Raw genomic sequence first — 22654 nt, forward strand, 5'->3', positions numbered from 1 at the left:
AAATTTATAAATGCTTTCATAGATTCTGGAGCAACACAATGCTTTGCTAGTTCAAATATAAAACTTGATTGGAAAAAATTAAAGAAAGCATTAAGAGTTAGAATAGCTGACAAATCAATACATAAAATTGACCAAAAAGCAGAGATGGTTGAAATTTTTATTCAAAATTATAGATTCATTGTTCCATCTATATATATGTTAGATTCTGGAATGGATTTTATCATAGGAAATAACTTTTTAAAGCTATATCATCCATTCATTCAAGAATTAACATATATAGTTTTAAAAGCTCCACACGATTCTTCAATAAATCAAAAATCAAAACGTATAAAAATACCAACTACTACTATAGATAAGATCTTAAAATTTAAAATATTTTCTATATTAGAAACATGTTATTTAAATCTATACTTTCAGATAAATATTCCAAAAAATAATCTTGAAATAAAGATAGAAGAACTTTTGAATGAAATTTGTGCTGAAAATCCTTTAGATATTAAAAATACAAATAACGAATTAGTAAGCATTAAATTAAAAGATCCCACAAAAGAGATAAATGTTCCAAATAAAATTCCTTATTCCGCAAGAGAAAGAGAAGAGTTCTCACTAGAATGTAAAGATCTTTTGGAAAAAGGAATTATAAGATTAAGTAAAAGTCCTCATGCGGCTCCAGCTTTTTACGTTGAAAACAATAATGAAATTAAAAGGGGAAAACGAAGAATGGTAATAAACTATAAGAAAATGAATGAAGCAACTATTGGTGATGCTCATAAACTTCCAAGAAAAGATTCTATTTTAGAAAAAATCAAAGGAGCAACTTGGTTTCATCTCTTGATGCAAAATCAGGATATTGGCAACTTCGTTTAGACGAAGAAACAAAGAAATTAACTGCTTTTACTTGCCCAACAAAAGAATCAACAAGTGTGTTGCTCTATGAATGGAATGTATTACCATTCGGATTAAAACAAGCCCCAGGTATTTATCAAAGATTTATGGAAGAAAATCTAAAGGAGTTAAATGAATTTGTTTTAGTGTACATTGATGATATACTAATTTTTACAAAACAGGATAAAGAAGATCATCTTCAAAAATTATTAATAGTTTTAGAAAGATGTAAAGAAAAAGGATTAGTTCTTAGCAAAAAGAAAGCAAGAATAGCAAAACAAGAAATAGAGTTTCTTGGATTAATTCTATCCACTGAAGGAAAACTAAAACTACAACCAAATGTTCTAGAAAAAGTAAATTTATTTCCTAATAAAATAGAAGATAGAAAACAATTACAAAGATTTTTAGGGTGTATAAATTATATTTCTGATCAAGGATTTTTAAAGAATATAACAGAATACACTAAAAGCTTATTTCCAAAAATAAGTACTAAAAAAGAATGGAAATGGGATGAAAAAGATAGTATGCAAATTCAAAGAATTAAAGAATTATGTGAAAAACTTCCAGAACTTTATATTCCAGAAGAAAATGACTACTTAATAGTAGAAACAGATGCCTCAGACATAACCTGGTCAGGATGTCTAAAAGCTAAGAAAGCTATAAAAAGCTTAGAACAAGAAAAAGAATCACTAGATTCTAAATATCCCCCAAAGGAATTACTTTGCAGGTATATTTCAGGAACTTTTACTCCAACAGAACAGAGATATACCACTCATGAAAAGGAAACTCTGGCAGCAATTAAATCTCTTAAGAAATGGAAAATCGATTTACTACCCAAAGAATTTACATTAAGGACAGATTCAAGTTACCTAACAGGTTTTATACGATATAATTTAAAAGTTGATTATAATCATGGACGATTGGTAAGATGGCAATTATTTTTGTTACAATATCCAATAAAAATTGAATATATTAAGGGTGACAAAAATGTTATTGCAGATACATTAACAAGAGAATGGAGTTCGTCTACAACGCATTAGATCAAGAAATTCAAAAATACGAACAAGAACTCGAAAAATGCAAGCATTGTCAGCAAATAAGGATACAGATCCAATCCCTCAAGAAGGCCATCGAAGCAATGAAATCAACACAACAACCAAAACCATCAGAGTTCAGCCAGCTAAGCGTGGTGGACAAATCAGGTGAAGAAAAAATTCCAGAAAACAAAACAATTGCTGAAATTATCAAAAAATCTACCCAAGATAAAAAATATTATGTAATTTATAATGGCCCCATGAAAGGAGTATATGATGCCTGGGAAAAAGCAGCACCATTTACACATCAATCAAGGATAATTCATAAAGGAGGGTTTTTAACACTGGAAGAAGCAAAAGAATCCTTCAGGGAATATGAAGCTCTTCATCCAGAGCAAACCCTAAAAAGAGTAGATAAAACTCCAATTCAAACCCAGAGAACAGGGATAATAAGAAACATTCCTACAAGGGTTGAAATCAAGGAAAAGAAAAGGGTCTGTAAATCAAATCTCAGAGAAACCCTTAACATAGTGCTAAATTGGACTGAAGAAAAAAGGGCAATCTTGGGATATTATCCTATTGCCAAAGAACAGCTAACAAAGCTGGTTATATTTCCAGATGCTTCCCCATCTGACACCTATCAGTTTTTCCAGTATGGATTAATTGATACAATTTTAATTTTTAATGATTTAAAAATTATTAGTGAGTTTCCTGCAGGATTCGTTGATGCAGTAAAGAGATTTAAAAATATGATTGACAACGTAAATCCAAGGGATATATCCCTAAAATTTACGAATAGTCAACCTATTTTTAATGAAGAAGAAGAATGCTTGGTTCCAGCACATCAAGTAATCTTCATGTCCGTCTTCCCAGGAAATTTTCAACCAATTGATCAAGTTCAAGATTTAACAATCTACAGTCATGAAGGAAGACTAGCCAGCACACTAGCAAGGGTCTTCGAAAGAACTCAAAGGATAACAAGGGAATCTCACAGAAGAATTAATTATAAAAGCAGAAATACTTTGCTTGTATCCAGTAAAAAGAATGAAATTGAAGAAAGAGAGATGAGACTCTTAGTAGAATTTGAATCAGCATTTTACAACTTATCTGGGCTCTTAGAAAAGCTCCCCGAAGGGATAAAGAGGAATCTCTGCTATTTGATAAAAGACAGAGAAGACCACAAGTGCCAGCTATGTGTCTCAGAGTTATATGAAGAAAGCAATAATGAAACGGAATCAACCCACATGATAAAGGAAGGAGACAACGCATCTGAAGGCCAAATAATGAAAGAAGAGGACAGCACATCTGAAGCATCTCTCAACATTATTGCACAATGACGTAAGCGCTTAGGTCATAGAGCACCAACAATGTAGCTGGTGCAAGATAATAAACAATGACGTAAGCAATGACGTCATAAGAAGGGTAAGGATGGGAATTGTCCATCAGACCCAACTATTATAAATAGGTTGCTTAGGCAATTGTAGAGATCATCAAACCATAGAAAGCAGGAGGCTAAGAGTACTCATATGCTAGGAGAGCAAGGAGGAAGCTGCCGAGGCGATTCTATAGTTTGAAGAAGAATTCCCTTAGGAAAAACCAATTCTAAACTCCCCTCTGGAGTTAGTATCTACAATCTCCCCTCTGGAGATAAAAAACATCTTATGTAAAATATTCTAAATAAAAGAAGTTTTTCTCCAGAAAGGTACGCCTTTATCCTAATCTCTTAGTTATGAATTATTTAGAAAGTTTAGAATTAACGGAAGAATCTGACTATTATAGATTATCTGCATTATTAGATAATGAAAAACAGGCTGTTCTAAAAACAGAATTAAATCTCAAATCAAATGAAAATTTTAATAAACAAAATCTTTTAAAAGAAGTTTTTAATAGAAAAAATATAATATACTATGGAAAAATTCAACTTGAAGCCCCTATAAAGATAAAATCTGCCAATGGAGAACTTGAAATAGCTTTGATAAATGATGAAAAATTGAGTAAACAGATTGAGAAAATTAAGGATCAACAAAAAAGATCTAAAATTGGATGGATCCATATTAGTACTATACAAGTCTTAATCAAATCTACATATATGAAAGGAATTAATTCACCAATAAGCTTAGCAATCTGTGACAAAAGGATTACTGATGACCCAATAGATCAAATAATTGGAATTGTTCATGGAAACTTGGCAAACGTAAATGTTAAATTCAATGCCCATCTTGGATATGCTATACCTTTGTCAACTGAAAATCTTGGAAGATCTATAAGTTTGGCTTATAAATTTCACAGAAAGAATCTAATGGAACAAGATGATGAACCATTTTCAATTACATATGCAATAAATTATGCTTTAACAAATAGCCATCATAGTATAATATTTAAAAACAGAGAAAGAATTTATGTTGATGAATTATTTCAGAAAATTGTAAAGACAGAAATACCAAAATATAAAGCTATTGAAAACCCAGTTCTTTTACTAAAAGAACCATCAGGAAAATTAGTTTCATCGAATTTTCAAATAAGAGAATCCAAAATTAATAGCCCTTTAAGTTTATCTAAGTTAAAGTCTAAAGAAGAAAATTCTGAAATAAAAGAATTAACAAAAAAGGTCGAAAAATTAAATGAAACCCTAAACACTAAGTTATGACAATAAATAAAGAAAAAATATATGTAACCTATCAAGACAAGAAACAAGAGCTCTTTGAAAGAGAAAATCGGTTGAATTATTTACAGTTTTCTGAAATAAATCAAGAAGCATTTAAAGCTCTAAAAATAATCTATGACAAATTAAAAGGAGAAGTTGAAGAGTTAGAAAAAATAATAGAATCTCTAGAAAATAGTGATGAATCGATGATAGAATTTGCAGAAATTCTAAGATAAATAATGAAGTTTACAAAGATTGAAAAACCAGAAAACAAAATAAAAAGAAAAAGGGCGAAAAAATTAAAAAGTAAAATAAAGGAGTATAAAAAGGAATTAAATAATCTTCAATTCGAAATTAATGACCTTATAATAAAAAGGATAGAAATAAAAACAAATATAAACAAGTTAGAGCTAAACTTAAAAAATTTATAAATGCTTGGAAAACCATATTATGACTTAAAAGAATTAAAGCTGTTGAAAGAAAAAATGGAAAATGAAGTTGAAAAATTAAAAAGATATTTAGAAACAACATAAAGTGTAGAAATAAAAGAAGTTTTTGAGGATTTGAAAAATTATATTAAAGAAAAGGACAAACAGATAAAAGATCTTATATACAATAATCCATGCAAAAAAGAATATTATAAATTAAAACAAGATTGAAAAACTATAAAAATCAGAATTAGTAATAGTAGAAATGGTCAATACTTTTGATTATGAAACTGCAAATTATAAAGTACCACCAATCAAATCTATACAAATTATAAAAGCAAAATACGAAGAGTTAATAGAAATTTTGAAAAAGAAATTACATTTTAAAAATTTACGAAGAGTTAATAGAAATTACATTTTAAAAATTGGTATCAGAGCCAAGTTAACGATTAAGGGTAACACTTTCTCTTTAAGCAACACTTTTAGTGATACGCTTTTAAAAACAACAAATAACCATAAAAGACAAACATCTTTACAAATGCATCTGTACACTAGATGCCCCTTATATATATATATATATATATATATATATATATATATATATATATGTATGTATTCATATAAGCCACTTGGCTTTCTTTCTTTTCGTTTTTCTCTTAATGGTTTCGGCCAAGGAAACTAAATAATAATAATAATAATAATAATAATAATAATAATAATAATAATAATAAAAAATTTAAATTTTGTCAAAATAATTTTTAATAAATAATTTAAACTAATAAAATAAATCATAATTAAATTAAACTTTAATAATCATAAAATTTTATTTAATTATTTTTAATAAAATAATTTTTTTAAAAATAAACTCTCAATAAATATAATAACTCATAAATAATTAATTATTTAATTTTTTAAAATTTGAGATCTTACATATGTAATGTTAAAGGTGTACTAAACTGAGTCTACCGACAAATATATATATTACTATACATGTATATATTTATATACTATATGTTTTGATTGCTAACTTATATCTTATCTGGCTAATACATGATTTTAATAAGTAATACAAGTTCATATTTAAATGTTTAGTGTATCTAGTTTAGGGTCCTTAAGTAAGTCGTATAGTAATGTCTAACAACTAGCATTAGTCATAACGTGTTAGAAGTCAGGTCTTTATAGCAAATTAACTTAGTCTAGGTTTTTTGGGTTAATTCTAAAAGAAAATAGTAGCTTTATGAAGAAATATTTTTTTTAATATAACTGTGAAGATTGTGGCAGTTATAAACCCTTGTTATACTTTTAAAAGAATTGCATGCTAAATTACAACTATTCAAAACTTTTAAAAGCCATGTTTCCAAAAATAGTGGTGGTTAAAGACTGTTATAAATAATTTATATATTTTTAGCAGCAGTTATACTTATAGTTGTTGAAAATTGTTGCAAAAATTTATTCTCGATACCCTAAATTATTCCGATTAGCAAATTGCTAGAATATTATTTTGCGACAGTTTAAAACCGCAACAAATTCTAAAATAAACCACCACAATTCGGCACATGTGTTGTAGTGAACCCAGCCTAAATGTCTAGTTAGATATCTTATACGAAAGCAAAAATATATTTTATAAATCATACTTTGTAGTTATTGTTGGGAATAAGTAGTATGACCACAATCCAATTAATCATGTGTCAAATAATTTGTTATTATTATTATATTAAAATGTTAATATAATAAGGTCCTTAAATAAATTTAGAGATTCATCATTGTGATAATAATCATAATATTGAGAGATAAATATTTTATAATTTAATCTAAATTGTTCTTGGTCATAGGATTATTAAAAAAATGACATTAATAATCCGAAAAGATTAATAGATATATAATGGTCTTCATTTAATGAAAATTAATAGATCTCATTTATTAAATTATATATATAGATGGTGCATATAGAGATATGACCATTGAACTGACTCACTTTGAGAATTCCTAATGGTTATAATTACCGTATATTTGTCAATAGGATATTCTCAAGATGAACATAGTAATAGAATTTTCTTTGACCTGCGATTGTCATAATAATTATCAATGTATTTATTATACTTTGATTCCAGACACCTAATACCCTAGGGTGCTAGTTGAATGGATATTGGGTATGATTTAAATACTTGTAGACTTAATGATTAGTCAATAAGGAATCCATCAACTCTCGGTAAAGAGTTTGAGTTCTATGAGTATAATGGTTGCGATGAATAAAACCTTGGCCAAGGGGATTGAATGAATGAAGAAATGAGTTTCTTAAGTCATTAACAGTCATTATAATAATGGTAACAAATTAGAGTTTGACAATTAAACCATACTCTAAGGGTTAACCAAGAGTTGGAAAAATAGAAGGAATTATATTTTGTTCTTCTAAGGTTCTTAGTAAAAATATATTATTTCATACTATCAGGTCGTTGAGGAGTGTTACTATATGCCAACCTTGATTAGTAAATTTAGTATGACTAATTTACTACCCACTTAGTATTGAACTTATGGGGTCACACACTAACGAGTGTTCTAATCTTTGCTATAGAATTATTTAATTATTATTTTGATTTGACACTACTAGAATTTAGATATTTACTAACATTTTTTATCTAACATTTTTAAAAATGTTAGTTATACTAATAAAATCTTATTTTTAGTAACATTTGTAAAATAAATGTTACAAAATATATTTTTCTTAAAAGAAAGAAAAGGGAATTAGATCTAAATGTTACTAAAGTGTAAACATGTGAAAATTGTTAGGAGATAATATCATTTAATCTTTTTTACGTTCTTCAATAGAGAAAACCACTTCCAAGTTCCAAGTTCCAAGTTCTATCGCATTCGCATCTCCTTCCTCTACACTTCATCTTCTTCCTCGATCTCAATCGCAATCTGAATCATTCTCCAGATTCGGATTCTCCTCTCAATTTTGGTAAGCATGTGCTCTCTTCTTTAACTTTTTTCTATTCACTCAGTTTTTCAATTTCTCATCTATTGCTGATTTCGATCCGGATCTGAATCATGCATATGTAATTTATTGCTTCTGGTTCATCCTCTCATTGCCTGCACTGTCATTGCGTCGTCTTTTTCTCGCCTCTGGTTATTTAGTAGTTAGGTTTTGAATTCAGGTTTTAATTAAGTTGTTTATTTGAATTTAGGTATAAATGAGTTTAGTTACATTGTCTTTTTAATTATTATTCATCCTGTTTTTCAATTTGACTATAACAATTCAAGTATTTAATTTCAGTTATTTCTTTTAATTTTTTCCATTTCGAATTTTACACAGATTCTGTTTCTGAAAAGCCTTCATGTTTCATATACTATTACTTGTTCATATACTATTACTTGTGCATTTTGCGAACCAATTAACCATAACAGCTCTGAGTTTAATTAAGGAATGTTCATTTCTATACTTGTTTCTGAAATATCTTCTTGTAAATTTACGTGATATTTTCTGTGTAATTAATCAAATTAAACTTAATTAAACATGCTCAAAATACAGAATATCTAATGAAGATAAATAATGCTTATTACCAGAGTCTAAAGATCAGTTTTCTTAAAGATAATAACTGAGAAGTGGACAGGGATTATAGCCTTGTCACGCCACTTAGAAGAAGAAGACATGGAGATAGGTGGTGTGACTTTTCGGTACCAAGAACACAAACTAAAAAGTGTATCTAAGTAGTGAAATTAATGGGTGTTAAGACTACTATATCTATATTTATTTATGATGCTTAGTTACAACTCAAGTGTCATGATTACATCTCCAAATGGTTGAATTCCAAAGGACTATATAACAAGAAAACTCAGTTAGAGTCTTACAAATGCTATTTAATGTCAATTTTCTTTTGCTTCTAAAGGAATGCAGCTAGCGCTACCACTTCTTAGTTCTTACAAGAATAATAACTCAAGGGTTATTGTTTAGCACTTCCTTGGTCCTCTCATAAAAAGTCCTTTTTCAATATGGTTTTTTCTTTTTCTTTTTCTAGATTTAGTGTCATGTTTCAATTATTTTTCAATTTAATCTTAGTTCATAATTTATGAAAAATGCTTTATTTGTTTTTTTTTTATATTTTTTGCAGTTAGGGTGTAAAAATTATTTTTTTATCTTTTAAATTTTAATTTTCAGATTTCACATTTGCTTTAGATAATGTAATTAACAAGTATGGGCATAATTTTCAGATTTCATAAATTATGTGAACTTTCAGATTTCACATATTATTTTTGGGTGAAATAATAATAAACTCATATCATTTGCAATTTAGAGCTGCATCTGTGTGACTATCAAAGACACAAGTAAAGGCCTCATCAAATGTAGTTGGCTTTATTTAGTGTGATAGAGCTCATGTGTTGTTATTGCTGTATTAGTTGTTTATGTCCCCTGCTTTGAGCTAATATTTTTGACTTGTTTAACTCTAGGGTTGTAGCTGAATTTTTCAAAAGTTGAATTGTCCCAATTTTGGAGGACCCTGCTGAAGATCTCAGCTTGAATCTATAGCATATTGGTGAGTTTTCAGAAATATTTCACATATCTAGTTCTATTTTCATTCATTATTAGTATTATATATGTTTTGGCATTTGAATTATCCTATGATTGAAGATGTTAAAGCAAGGCTAGAACTGCTTGAACTAAAATATTGAGGTGTGCTTTGATCACTAATATCTCTTGTCATTCCTTCTTTTTTTCTTCTCTGCATAAAAATATTAGATTCAGAGTTGAATTGTAAAGCAACTTCTTAAAAATAGGATACTAGGATAATGCAGAAGAACATTCATTCATGATAATTGAATAATTAGGCATTAGTTATTTGATTAGTCTATAGAAATGAAGTGAAGTTTAATTGCTTATAGTGATTGCTTATAGTCTTTATTCACTTGCTTTTTTTTCTTTAATTGCTTAAAGGGATTCAAGAATGTTTCTCAAAGCTTTCGCGTCGACAGCGAGGAGCTCTTCAAACGCTGGCTAACTAATGGAGAGGCAAGATTGCTATATATCATCCCATTTTGATCATGTTTCTTGTGTTGCTTCTGTTCCATTTTGTCTCACAACAGAGTAGAAAATTTTCATGATGGCAGTTTTGCTTGACATATACATCTTTCAACATGAATTCCTGAACTCTATATCTTTTACTTGAGTACACATGATCACACGTACTACTTCATTGATCTTTGCCGCCAATACCCAAATTATTCCTACTTCCAAGTTCCGAGTTCCGAGAATCCGACAAATTTGGCTCGAGAGTTGTGCCTGCCGCTCCTAATACCATATTTCACACTCTTCTGAATTTCACCAGTATAGCTTAGATTTTCTGAGTTTCTACCAAGAACTTAATTTTCTCCATTACTTAATGACATTTAGATATACAATTTGGTTCTATCTAGAACATTGTTATGTCAAGGTTAGATTACCAAGAAGCAGCACTTAAAATTAAACAATAAAAGTCCCTGTGTCTCAAGAATATGTTCCCCTGAGTTGACTGCACTTTTTACTCTTTTTACTTATTATTACTGCAATATGGTCTGTAAATACACAATATTATGGCTTGTAATTAGTTTCGTTAGCGATGATATCAATACACAAATTGAAAGTTTTCATTTCCTTGCCCTTTTTTATTTTTAAAATAAAATGTCTACTTTTTATCAAACCCCCTTTTGGAAGGTAACTTATTCATCACGCCTACCAACCCTTTTCTTGTGTCATTATATTTGGAAATTTGAGAAGTATTGCTTGTTGCCCAGTTGAACCCTTTTGTCCAGTTGATATATTCCATTAATTTCTTCCATCCAATTATACATTCGACACTATCTTATTTGAGTATGGGGTTATTCACTAGATTATGTCATTGTAGGTGCTGTGGAGTCAAAAAGGCAGAGTGTTGGCACAAAGTTCAAGGTAACCTTGTATCATCGCATGAGCTGACTGTACATTATCGTTACTTGACCAATAGTCACGATTATTATGGAGGATGAATGCTCATGGAAACTATATTATGTAATAGCATAGTAGCAATCTGAGGTGTATACTGATAGTAGTAGGTTACTGAATTTCTTTCTTTCTTTCAGGGTCAGCTGTTTAAGTTGATGTATCAGATGGAGAACACCACACCCCACTTTATTCGCTGTATAAAGCTCAATGCTAAGCAAGTTCCTGGCATATATGATGAAGACCTTGTCCTGCAACAGCTCAAATGTTGGAGTTTTGGAGGTTGTAAGGATTTCGAGGGCTGGATATCCTACTCGAATGACGTATTAAGTGTTTTTATGTACATAGTATCACTTTTTCTTTTCTTTTTTATATAGAATGTTTACTTTACAGAGTTTAAGTGCTATAAGTATTTTTTTTCCACTTTATTTGCATCACGAAGCAAATATGTATGATGATTATTGATTAATAAAAGAGGCTAACAAAATTTCATTTTGTGAATTTGTGAATTTAATGAAATATTTCATGTTCTAGTAATTAATTTTATATTACGTATAATATAAAATAAAAAATAAAAAATAGTATAATATAACTAAAAAAATGTTACTAAAAATTTTTTGTAATATTTTTTAAGTGTTACAAAAAATATCTATGGTAATATTTTTTGAAATGTTACAAAAAAATATCTATGGTAACATTTTTCTAAGTATTACATAAAATATCTATTGTAACATTTTTTAAGTGTTACAAAAAATATCTATGGTAATATTTTTCTAAGTGTTACAAAATATATCTATTGTAACATTTTTTTAAGTGTTACTAAGAAAGGTCTATTGTAACATTTCTCATAATATTACTATAGAAGATCTATTGTAACATTTTTATTAAATGTTATTAAATCTTTAAAAAAATGTTAGTAAAACTCTTTAGTAACATAGGGTATATTTAATATTTGTTAAAATGTTACTAATATACATAACTAACATTTTAATATGATTTGATAACATTTTTTAAATGTTAGTAAAAGTCAATTATGTAGTAGTGTGATCAAATAAATAATTATATTAATTCAAATGGAATATTATCATATTCTTTTCTAGCACCAAGAATATAATAATAGTATGATAATTGAGAATATTAAATGAGATTTGAGAATAATTAGTTATTTTATTTCTAAATTTGGATGAGATCCTAACTGATTTTGTTTCAAATTGAGTTATGATATGATTCATAAATTTGAAGGATTCAGATTTAGAATTTTAAGATATGATTTAAAATTGAATTGAGATTAAAATTGAAAATCAGTAACAAATCTCATACTATATATATATATATATATGCCAAGAGTACAGGAAATATGAGAGAGAATAAAATACAAGAATTTTATTCCTTTATCTCTACACACATAAACGTATGTGAGCCTAATTTTTGGAGAAAAATTTTGTGGCGTGCAAAGAGTTACAAAAGGTTTCTCAATTTAGATCAGATATCCATTGGTCAAGGAGTTGACAACAAAGGTTGGTCTCAGTGTGATATATATGCCAAGAGTACAGGAAATATGAGAGAGAATAAAATACAAGAATATTATTCCTTTATCTCTACACACATAAACGTATGTGAGCCTAATTTTTGGAGAAAAATTTTGTGGCGTGCAAAGAGTTACAAAAGGTTTCTCAATTTAGATCAGATATCCATTGGTCAAGGAGTTGACAACAAAGGTTGGTCTCAGTGTGGATACGTATAGTGCTTTCATACCATCAAAGAAAAAAGTGATTTTTACTAGCGTACACAGGTATTTAGATATGATCTATATATTGTATATTATTAGAATAAAGTTTAAGCACAAAATAAATTTTTAAGAATTACTTTATTTTCTTCCATTGCGTGTTATAAACACATGCTAATCCTTCAGTTATGTCCATTCATGCATGTGTTTTTCACTACTATGATTTGTCATATATAGAATTGAATTATAGATTATCAATATAATATAATTAAAATATAAATAAAAGTATACAATTACAGTAGTCATGAAAATTTAATATTCATAAAAAAAATTGATTATACTGACGTTATGAAAAGAATTTGATGATTATTCGATTTACTTATGAAAGTTTGATTATCTTGTTAGTTGATAAAAATATATAAATAACATGTATATTATATATAGACAAATATAGACTTATTTAGGTGCTTTTACGGTGTTCATATATTATTTTTAAATCTTATTATCTTATTAATTATCAAACAAACAAGTAGATAAATTTTTTACTTGAATCATATAATTAGTTCTTCATACCAATCACTGATGCAAGTTAATAATCATCAAACCAGACAAGAAAGAAAACAAAGAGCCATAAAAAAAAAAAAACTTTGTAGCATTTGCATGAAATTACTAAAGAGAAATACATCACAGTGGTAAATTTTAGGGCATGTATACATAAGTTGTAAAACACACTATCCTTTTATTTATTTTCCATGTAAAACACGACTAAATATGGTTTATATGTTGATGTTTAGTTTAATTTATTGTCTCCTCGTCAATGTCGCCATACCATGGTTTACCACCATTATTTGTCATGCTAGGAGCCTTTGCTGGAAACACATGGAATAAAGTCGCATCAATTTTTGAAGGCCTCGTCATAATTTTGCGATGCCTTATTACTCTTCCATCTTCAAAGTTCTCTGGATCATCAATTCATTTGTTATAATAATTAGAAGGTTGAAAATGTAAACATCTTGTGATGAGGAGATTAATAAAAAAAAAAATTTCTAGTTGGTTCAAGTATTAAAAAGTACATATTTTAAATGTCCTAAAAATCAATTTATCAACCAATCAAGTCAAAATAACTAATATATATGGGAGACTGTTTAGAGAACAAGAAATTAAAATTACTTTTTGAAAATCAAAGAATTTAAACAATCCTTTTCTTCAGAAACAAAAGGTTTGCATTAATAACATTTTGAGTCTTGTTACACAAGGTGGATCCAAAAATTCGGTAGAAGAGCTGAAAATTAAAAAATTGTATAATTTAATATATTTGGTACCATATGTAATAAATATCAGTGTTTTCTTTTAGTTAAGAAAATTGTTAATAGGTGTCTGGTCAAATATAGAAGTTATCTTGGTTCTTATAAAATTTTTCTTTTGGTTTTAGGTTCCGTAAAATATGAAAAAGATTTATTTTGGTTTTTGTTATTAATTAATTTTCTTTACTAAGTGTGTTGATGTGACAAGTAAGTTCTGTTATTTTTTTTGTTAGAGCATGGCATGAAATAATATAAAGAAAAAGCTATTTTAAAGGATTGGTTGAGAGATTTAATTATTAAAAAAAATTAATATCAAAATTATTAAAAAAGTTAATTTCTGTAATATTTAGAGACAAAAAATAAATATTTTTTTGTAAAAAAATAAATATACTCTTATGTTATTCTCTTATAAATATATATTTTTTAATTGTCTATTATACTCAAATTTCTATCGATATATTTTTATAGTTTAATTACTTGATCTCTATAATTTTATCAAATTTTTAATTAGGTTCCTATTTTTTTATTTGGATTCCAACACTACTTTTAATTTTATAATTAGGTCTTTTCTAGTATTAAAAATATTAGAATTAACCGAATATTACTTTGCAACTTACAAGTATTCATAACTAAAAACTTAACTAAATATTTGACCCTATATATTTTGGGAGAAATATTCTGTTAATTTTAATATTTTTGATATGAAAAAGATCTAATTACAAAATTAAAATTAAAATAATGTAATGTAGGAATCCAATTTAAAAAAAAAGTATAGAAATCTAATTTAAAAAAAAAGTATAGAAATCTAATTGAAAATTTAGTGAAACTATAAGAATCAACAAAATAATTAAACCTATTCTTATCTATAACAAAAAAAAAAAAAATTGTTACTTCAAATATAAATATAATTAATTGATTAGTGACTAAAAATTGGTATGCTTATTTAGAAACTTGTAAAAACCAAGAGCAGGGAGAACCCATGCAACATGTATGTAGCATGCTCCCACGACCTTACTTGAACATGATTTGTTCGATATGTTCTAAAGCCCCTCCCTCCTTCGGTCTTACTAATTCACAATTTCAATAATCTCAACACTACCAAAAAAAAAAACACTCATTCAACCACATGTTTTTTAAGTTACACTAGCATTTGACCCTTCTAAATTCACGGATTACAAAATTTATTTTCATCACAAAAAATAATTTATTCTAGATAATATTTTTAATTTTTATTATATCAAAATATCATACATAGGTATAATTTTAAAATTTGAGTTCATTCCATGTTAATAAAATATTTTATTGTAGTAAAGATTTTTAATATTAGTCTAAATATATATTAAAGAAAAATAGGTAACACAATTGTGACAATAAATCTTCTCTCTTCAAAACACTTGTTTATATACATTAAATCATATTTAAATTGCAAAGGAATACTAAAGGTAAGGGGGGAAAAAGTGCAGACCTTATAATTTTGAATCGAAAAATGATGAATAAGTAAAAAAATTTTAAATTTCTTCGATCATACATCTTAATACAATAATAATAAAAGAGTTAATTTTAAAGTTAGAGGACTTATTAATGGTGAATTAATAGTTCATAATAACGAATTTTTTTTTGTTATAGATGAAGATGTATAAACAAAGATTTGAGAAAAGATAGATAGATAGAAAGAAAATATATTTATAAGAAAGAAATAAATTAAAAAATATTCAAAAATATTTTCTATCAATAAAAAAAGATTTATTAGTCCTTCTGTTTAAATATTATAAGAATTATTTTTTTTAATAATTTTGATACAAAATATATTTTTAATAATTAAATCTTTTTAGATCTAACGGTTTTTTAGAGTAATATTTTCTAATATAAATTAATTGCTTTAATAATTTTTGTTATATGCATTTAAATTATATTCATGAATAATAAAATAGGTAAAACACACTCATTTTAATGAATTTACTTAATATATTATTGGTTTAACATCATGAGAAAAATAGAGAAGATGACTACATATTAACTAAAGCTACAGAACCAAAATGATGTACATGAATGGTTGGTAGTCAGGATAGTAATAGAGAAGATGCTAGTTCGCCTTACCAAAGTCTTCCCATCCCGAGGGTTGGTAGCCAGGATAGTAATAGGCATGAGGAGTTGCATACAAAGAGTTTCTTTCACCAGCTTTTGGTGGTGCAAACATAGAATTGGTAAATGGTAAAGGAACTGTTATTTGTCCAAAACGAGGATGACCAAACCGAAATATAAGTTCATCATGTTGATAGTCCCTTGGAAAATAATGAGCATCTGAAGAGATACGACGATAATTACTTGGCTCATCATAAGTCTTGATATTATGTGTTGGAACTATCTCCTCAACTGGATAAAAGGAAAGATATATATATGTCAGACTAACTGCAATAAATTTCAAAATGAAAAAATTGATGACTATAAATCACAAAATCTGATAGTCTCTAAATAATAATAATAATAATAATAATAATAAAAGTCGCTCGAAAAGACTTATATTTTATCAATACAAATTAAAATATGTTTGATTTTATGAAATTCATGTCCGGATGTATTATTTTAAATCAAGTTTAAGATTATGTGTTTTTCTTGGTATGGAATGAAAATTACATATATAGCAAATTAATGATGAAATCTCTATCATGGTATATGAAATACTTTTTATATTATTTATTATTTTATTGTTATTAAAGTTAATTTTATGAAAACATAAAATAATTTTAAAACAATTGTCTTCTATTTTAATAAAAAATATTAGAAAAACTTGTATAAATAAAATAATCTAATGAGGCATTCTATCTAAATAGATTAAATAATTGAATCGATAATAATATTTAATATATAAGAATATAATAGATAATTGTGATTATGTATACTAATTTAATTTTTATTATTATATTATTAACTTATTTTTTATTAACTTCAAATAAAAAAATTAATAATCGATTAAAATTATTTTTATTGATTTTTAATATAAAATATTTATTATATATAATAATATATATGTTAATATTTTGTTTTACGTGATAATATATTAGTATTTTATTTTACTTCAAATATTCATAATACTGAAAATAAATATATAGATTTCGAATATAGAAATTTGATACTTTAGAGTTTAGTCCACTAATAACATATATTGTAATAGGTTAATAATGACTACTAATTTTTTTTTAGATTGTTTTGTGTTTATAGGAGTATATTTATGTTTTTGCTTTACAGCTATGATATTTTTTTTGGTATTTATATATATATATATATATATATCCAATCTTGCTTATTTCTATTTTGATATTTGTAATATTTGAAAATTTAGTCCACATTTAGCAAAAAATCAGAAAAAAAAGAATTATTGGAATTAATACTCAATTTATTCTTAAAATTTAAATTTTAAATTATCTAAATTAAATTTTTAAATTTATAATCATAATTCGTGTCGATTTCTGAATTCATGACATGTTGATTTGACATATTAATTTGTGATGCTAAATAATATAAAACGACATCGTTTTATATTGATGCCTAATTTTCAACGACATAACTTCACACTAAGAGTAAAATATATTTAACCATATGAGAAAGAGATGTATTTTGTGTGAAACAATGTCATTTTGTTAAAAATTGAGTGCCAATAATATAAAATCACATCATTTTATTTTATCCAACTTGATAAATTAACTTGCCAAATTGGTACGGAGATGAGTTCAAAGGCTAACACAAATTACTATTATAAATTTGAGATTTAATTTAGGTCAATTAAAATTTTATAAAAAATTTAAGCTTCACCTCAAATTTTAAAGACCAAATTAAGTATTAATCTATTTTTATTAATTTACATTTAAAAATACATTGGACTATTGTAAAGTCTTATTTTTAAAGTACCTATAATTTCAAATGGTGCAGAAAACTAATATAAAAAGATGACAATATCATTTATTGAATAATGACATATATACCTGCATCTCTACTAGAGTCATGCCTCTTCTCTGTGTCTAAATCGTCATGAAATGATGTTGGATATTTGAAGTTGTTTCCATTACTGTTCTTATTATAAGCTTGCTCGTTACCTACATACATATAGTGCAATCAATAAGTAAAAATATGGCTTGTGGATGTGAAAGGTAAATTTACCATATATTATGTAAAAGGAAGAAATAAAAGTTCATCACGAAAACTATATTTCTAAGAGAGAATTCCACCTTTAGATGTTTCATGAGTCATGACATGATCAATAGATAGGAGGAAAGTAAAAAGAACAGCAAAAGAAAAATATGACAGTGAATTCATCATATAATCACCCCTTGCCATTACAATAGTAGGTGAATGTGTGGAAAACGTTCACGCAATGTTCTTATATATAAATATCTCCTTAGTGTATGTATGTGATGGCAAATCAGACAGAAAAAGCTACAAAGAAGATACCCTTATTATTTAAGATGTTTAGCCACTTTTTCTACAACCATAGAAAGCCAAGAGTCAAGTATAATAAAAGTGTTATTATTTCATTATGTTACATATATTTGTTTTTTCTTAGATTCGGTCCAATTAGATATATGTAAGATCCTTGTAGCTTCAACTATGACACTGTTGTATTTAGATTCTCTTAGTTAGTTGTTGCCTTTTAGTTTTGTGGGATATATAAAATTATAAACTTTGTAAAATATTCTCTTAAATTTGTTATATAATAGAATAAAGGTTCATCAGCTTTTTATGGTGTCTAAAGGTTCATCATTAAGAATAAACAGTGTAGCCACTGCAATAACACCTAACAAAATTATATAATTATATATATTTACGGTGATTGCTATTTAAAAGGTGATAGTTAATTTATAAAAAAATAAAAAATTAATATTTAATTTAAAAAATATAAAAATAAATAATTTTTAAAAAGGTAACTACCAAAATCATACCTGATTTTTGAAAATGCTAACAAAAATAACTTTTATTTTTAATAATGACAAAACTATTTTTAAAATATTATAAAATGCCACAAAAATAACTAAAATAATATATTTTTTATAAGTGGCAAACAAATTTTATATTAAAAAAACTGCTTATGTATTTAATCTAATTTTTTTAAAAATATTTAGATAACTATTTAGAAAATATATATAAAAAATTCAATAAAAAATTGACCTCTAAAATTTTTTGCATGTATTAAAAATATTCTTAGTCAATGAGAAAAAAATCGTAAAAAAAAAATCTTCTTACCATAAAATCACTAAATTTTAAAAATAAAAATATCTTTTTTTTTTAAATTATTTTTTGAGAATATATATTTAATGTTAGGTGTTTTTGTCGTGTTATAAAATATTTTGAGAACACTTTTGTTGTTAATAAAAGCGGTGTAACAATCCAAATTTTTAGTAACAAACTTTTCGAACTTCATACCTTAAGCATTCATGAAATTTGAGTGATACGGTTAAATTCAGTTTAACGGGCTAATTTCAAATATACAAAAAAATAAATAATAATATTTTAAGATAATAATATTTTACTATAATAATATTTTGAGATAATAATATTTTTATATTAATATTTTACTATATTAATATTTTATTATAATAATATTTTATTATAATAATATTTTATGATGATAATATAATAACTGGCCCAAAATCTACCAGAATGGACTAATATCAGCATTTTTTGATAAATTTAGCTATACTAAAACATCATCATAGATTTTTTATAGCTAAGATAATCATGTATTACTGATATCATCTATACTAATAGCTTATATGTTTACTCTAGTAGTATAATTACATGTGATATAATATATCTAGCTAACTTTAATAATTTTCTTCCTAATGTCACCTTTATAACTCCCAAGACACATACAATCAGCCACCTCCACCATTTTCAACGAAATTCCAAGGAAGAAAAAGAGAGAATTTCAAGCTTCCACCACCATGTTCTTCAAGCTTCTTGTTCGGCCATCTTCCTCCCTAAAACTTCATCAAAATTTTAAATCGATTAAAGTATTTCTTTCATTATTCTCCTCTTCACTTTCATACCAATTTTCATAAGATATGATGATATAGGATGGTTGTTCATCTCTTAAAGTTTCGGTCATTGCTAATTATGGAGAAAACTTGATATTTTTTATATTCTTGTTTAAGAACTCCTATCTAGAAGCCTTGAGAAGTAAGAAACCATTAATTTCAGCTTGAGAAAGGTGAAAAAATCTTTCTTTACTTGATGGTGAAGATTCGTCCTTCATGTGATTTTTCTTGAACTAAGTTAAATTTAATTGAAAACTAGGCAAGAAAGTAAGCTAGGAAGTTCCAAGAGAGAACCGGTTTGGGGGTTAAATTATAAATAATCAAAAGTTAAGGGACATAAAATTAATTAAAGTAAAAGATGATGATATAATGGTAAATAGTATAAAAGTTTAGAGACATAACGGTAATTACAGTAATAGATCTAGAAAGACAATTTAAAACCTAGAATCTAGGGATTCTCTTTATAAAAGATCTAGGATGAGGTAAAAGAAGTGACAAAAAAATAACTAAGATATGGAAAGAAAAAAGAAGAAAAGTAAATAAAGAATAACAAAATGGAAATAAAGAACTGAAAACAGAAAGATCAATAACAAAAAAAGAGATAAGAGAAAAGAGAATTGAGTAAAGAAAATAGAGAACTAGATATTGAAAAAGTATACCAAAAGTCGTAAAAAAGATTTGAATGATAAATGTTGGCTTGGCAAGTATAAGAGTTCCATCCCGCTTGCTCAATGTACGGATTGTTAATTGTTTAAAGCCGGAAAAACTCACGAAGTGATTAATGATTGAATTTGGGAATACCCACAAATTTTGTTGATTATCGAAATTGGAAAACCATGAACTGTTTGATCATCAAATACAGGAAAATCCATGAACTGATTGAGTATTGATCTCGAGGACACCCACAAATGGTAAAATTACTGTCTCCCCTTGTGCGTATATTATGGCGTCAAGCTTTGCGACGACTACTGGTTGTCATGAACTGGTGGTATTCTTAATCACATCGACACATATGCACAAATAGTACACAAAGGAAAACCATATCTGAGACTGGTTCTTAGGTAATGTCGGGTTTCTAGGTGTAAACCGACACATGAGCTTATGGCCTGTATAGGATAGACATGCATCATACTTGTTTGCAGCATAATCTCTGTGATCTTGTGTTGTGCTTGAATTCTCTGCTGTATGCTGTGTGGCTTGTTTGTATTATGATTTGTGACTTATCTACGATTGTCTGTTGTTACTTAGTTCAGTTTAGTTTATAATCTTAGTGGATATAGTTTGATTAAGTTAGGTTAGATTCAAATATTAGGTTTTGAATTATTGAAGTGTTTGAAATTCTCTAATTTTATTATTTTCTGCGTTGATGACTATTTTACTAAGAAATTATTGCTAAGATTGTTTGCTAATTATTTAATTTTAGTTCAATTTTCTACGTTGAATGCTAGTTAGTATTTTTAAGTTTCAATGATTATGATTAACTTTGTTGCTAAAAGTTTCTGAAAATTGATTTTTGTCCAGTAAATTTAGGTTGATTTAGTGGGCTGGCTTGTGTTTTTAAGTTTCAATGAATATGATTAACTTTATTGTTGAAAGTTCCTGTTAATCGATTCCTATTTAGTGGATTTAGGTTAATTTGGTTGCCTAGTTAGTGTTTTTAAGTTTTAATATTATGATTAACTTTATTACTGAAAGTTCTTGAAAATTGATTCCTATTTAGTGGATTCAGGTTGAAATGGTTGCCTGGTTAATGCTTTAAGTTTCAATGATTATGATTAACTTTATTGCTGAAAGTTTCTGAAAAATGATTCTTGTCTAATGAATTTAGGTTGATTTCGTTGCCTGGCTTGTGTTTTTAAGTTTCAATATTTTTGATTAATTTTATTGCTAAAAGTTCTTGAAAATTGATTCCTATTTAATAGATTTAGGTTGGTTCTTGTTTGTGGGTTGTTAGGTTTGTGCCGAACAACAATGCGTGTACTCAGGATATAACCAATGTCATCAACATGATGTACGACCATCCATAGCCTAGCTATACGAAGATCCCCACTGAGACCAAGGAGCGATGGTTTTAGAAATGGGCGGTAATTACTATTTCTTTTTTAAGGTTCTAACGTTTTTTGCTAGTTTATATCTTCTATCCTGCTTAACTAATTTTAAAGTTTCTATGTTAGATCTACACTTTAGGTGGGACGCCGGGCACGACCTTACCATCAAAAAGATATTCGACTATAGAATGGGTCGGCGGCTCCCTCAGATGCTGGATGATGTTCGTTAGGGGCGGGACCGCCGGACGCAACGGCTCCGACCAGACATAAAGAAGTCTTTGTTTATTCATTTGAAGACCGATGAGGGGTTCCGACATCAGCATCTCACAGACAAAGCTAATAGGGCCTCGGCTAGGTCGTTCAAGTATACTGGTGGCTCAACAATCTTAATGAAGATTAAAGATAGGCTAGTATGTATAGTGACTTTAATTTTGTTAATAACTTTGTTATATTGTTCTACATATCATTACTAGGCATCCTAATCATATTGCTTCAATGCAACATGTGTAGTCGAAGTTGTTGAATCTCGAAGCGACGTTGGCAGAGACGTTCAAGTACACTCACACGCTGAAGGAGGACAAAAAGACATTTGCTTATCAGCGGTCT

The 22654-nt window shown here is 27.2% G+C and overlaps 1 protein-coding gene across 1 annotated transcript; it reads right to left on the reverse strand.

Annotated features, from left to right (window-relative positions):
• Nucleotides 1–13298: 13298 nt before the first annotated feature.
• On the reverse strand, nucleotides 13299–18342 carry LOC130951854 (uncharacterized). Its single transcript, XM_057880596.1, has 4 exons — nucleotides 18195–18342; nucleotides 17952–18062; nucleotides 16069–16344; nucleotides 13299–13626 (listed from the first exon to the last, which is right to left on the reverse strand). The coding sequence occupies exons 1-4, from the start codon at nucleotides 18301–18303 to the stop codon at nucleotides 13463–13465; spliced, it is 660 nt and encodes a 219-aa protein (XP_057736579.1). The 5' UTR covers nucleotides 18304–18342; the 3' UTR covers nucleotides 13299–13462.
• Between the last annotated feature and the right edge of the window lie 4312 nt (nucleotides 18343–22654).

Source organism: Arachis stenosperma, chromosome 9, assembly GCF_014773155.1.
Source record: "Arachis stenosperma cultivar V10309 chromosome 9, arast.V10309.gnm1.PFL2, whole genome shotgun sequence".
Taxonomy (NCBI): domain Eukaryota; kingdom Viridiplantae; phylum Streptophyta; class Magnoliopsida; order Fabales; family Fabaceae; genus Arachis; species Arachis stenosperma.

Excerpts from the sequence above, each read along its gene's own strand:
- LOC130951854 (XM_057880596.1), bottom strand. The coding sequence starts at position 18,303 with ATGGCAAGGGGTGATTATATGATGAATTCACTGTCATATTTTTCTTTT. Across the intron at positions 18,063-18,194 it reads GACTCATGAAACATCTAAAG|GTAACGAGCAAGCTTATAAT; the intron begins GTGGAATTCTCT and ends ATATGTATGTAG. Across the intron at positions 16,345-17,951 it reads TGACTCTAGTAGAGATGCAG|TTGAGGAGATAGTTCCAACA; the intron begins GTATATATGTCA and ends CCTTTTATCCAG.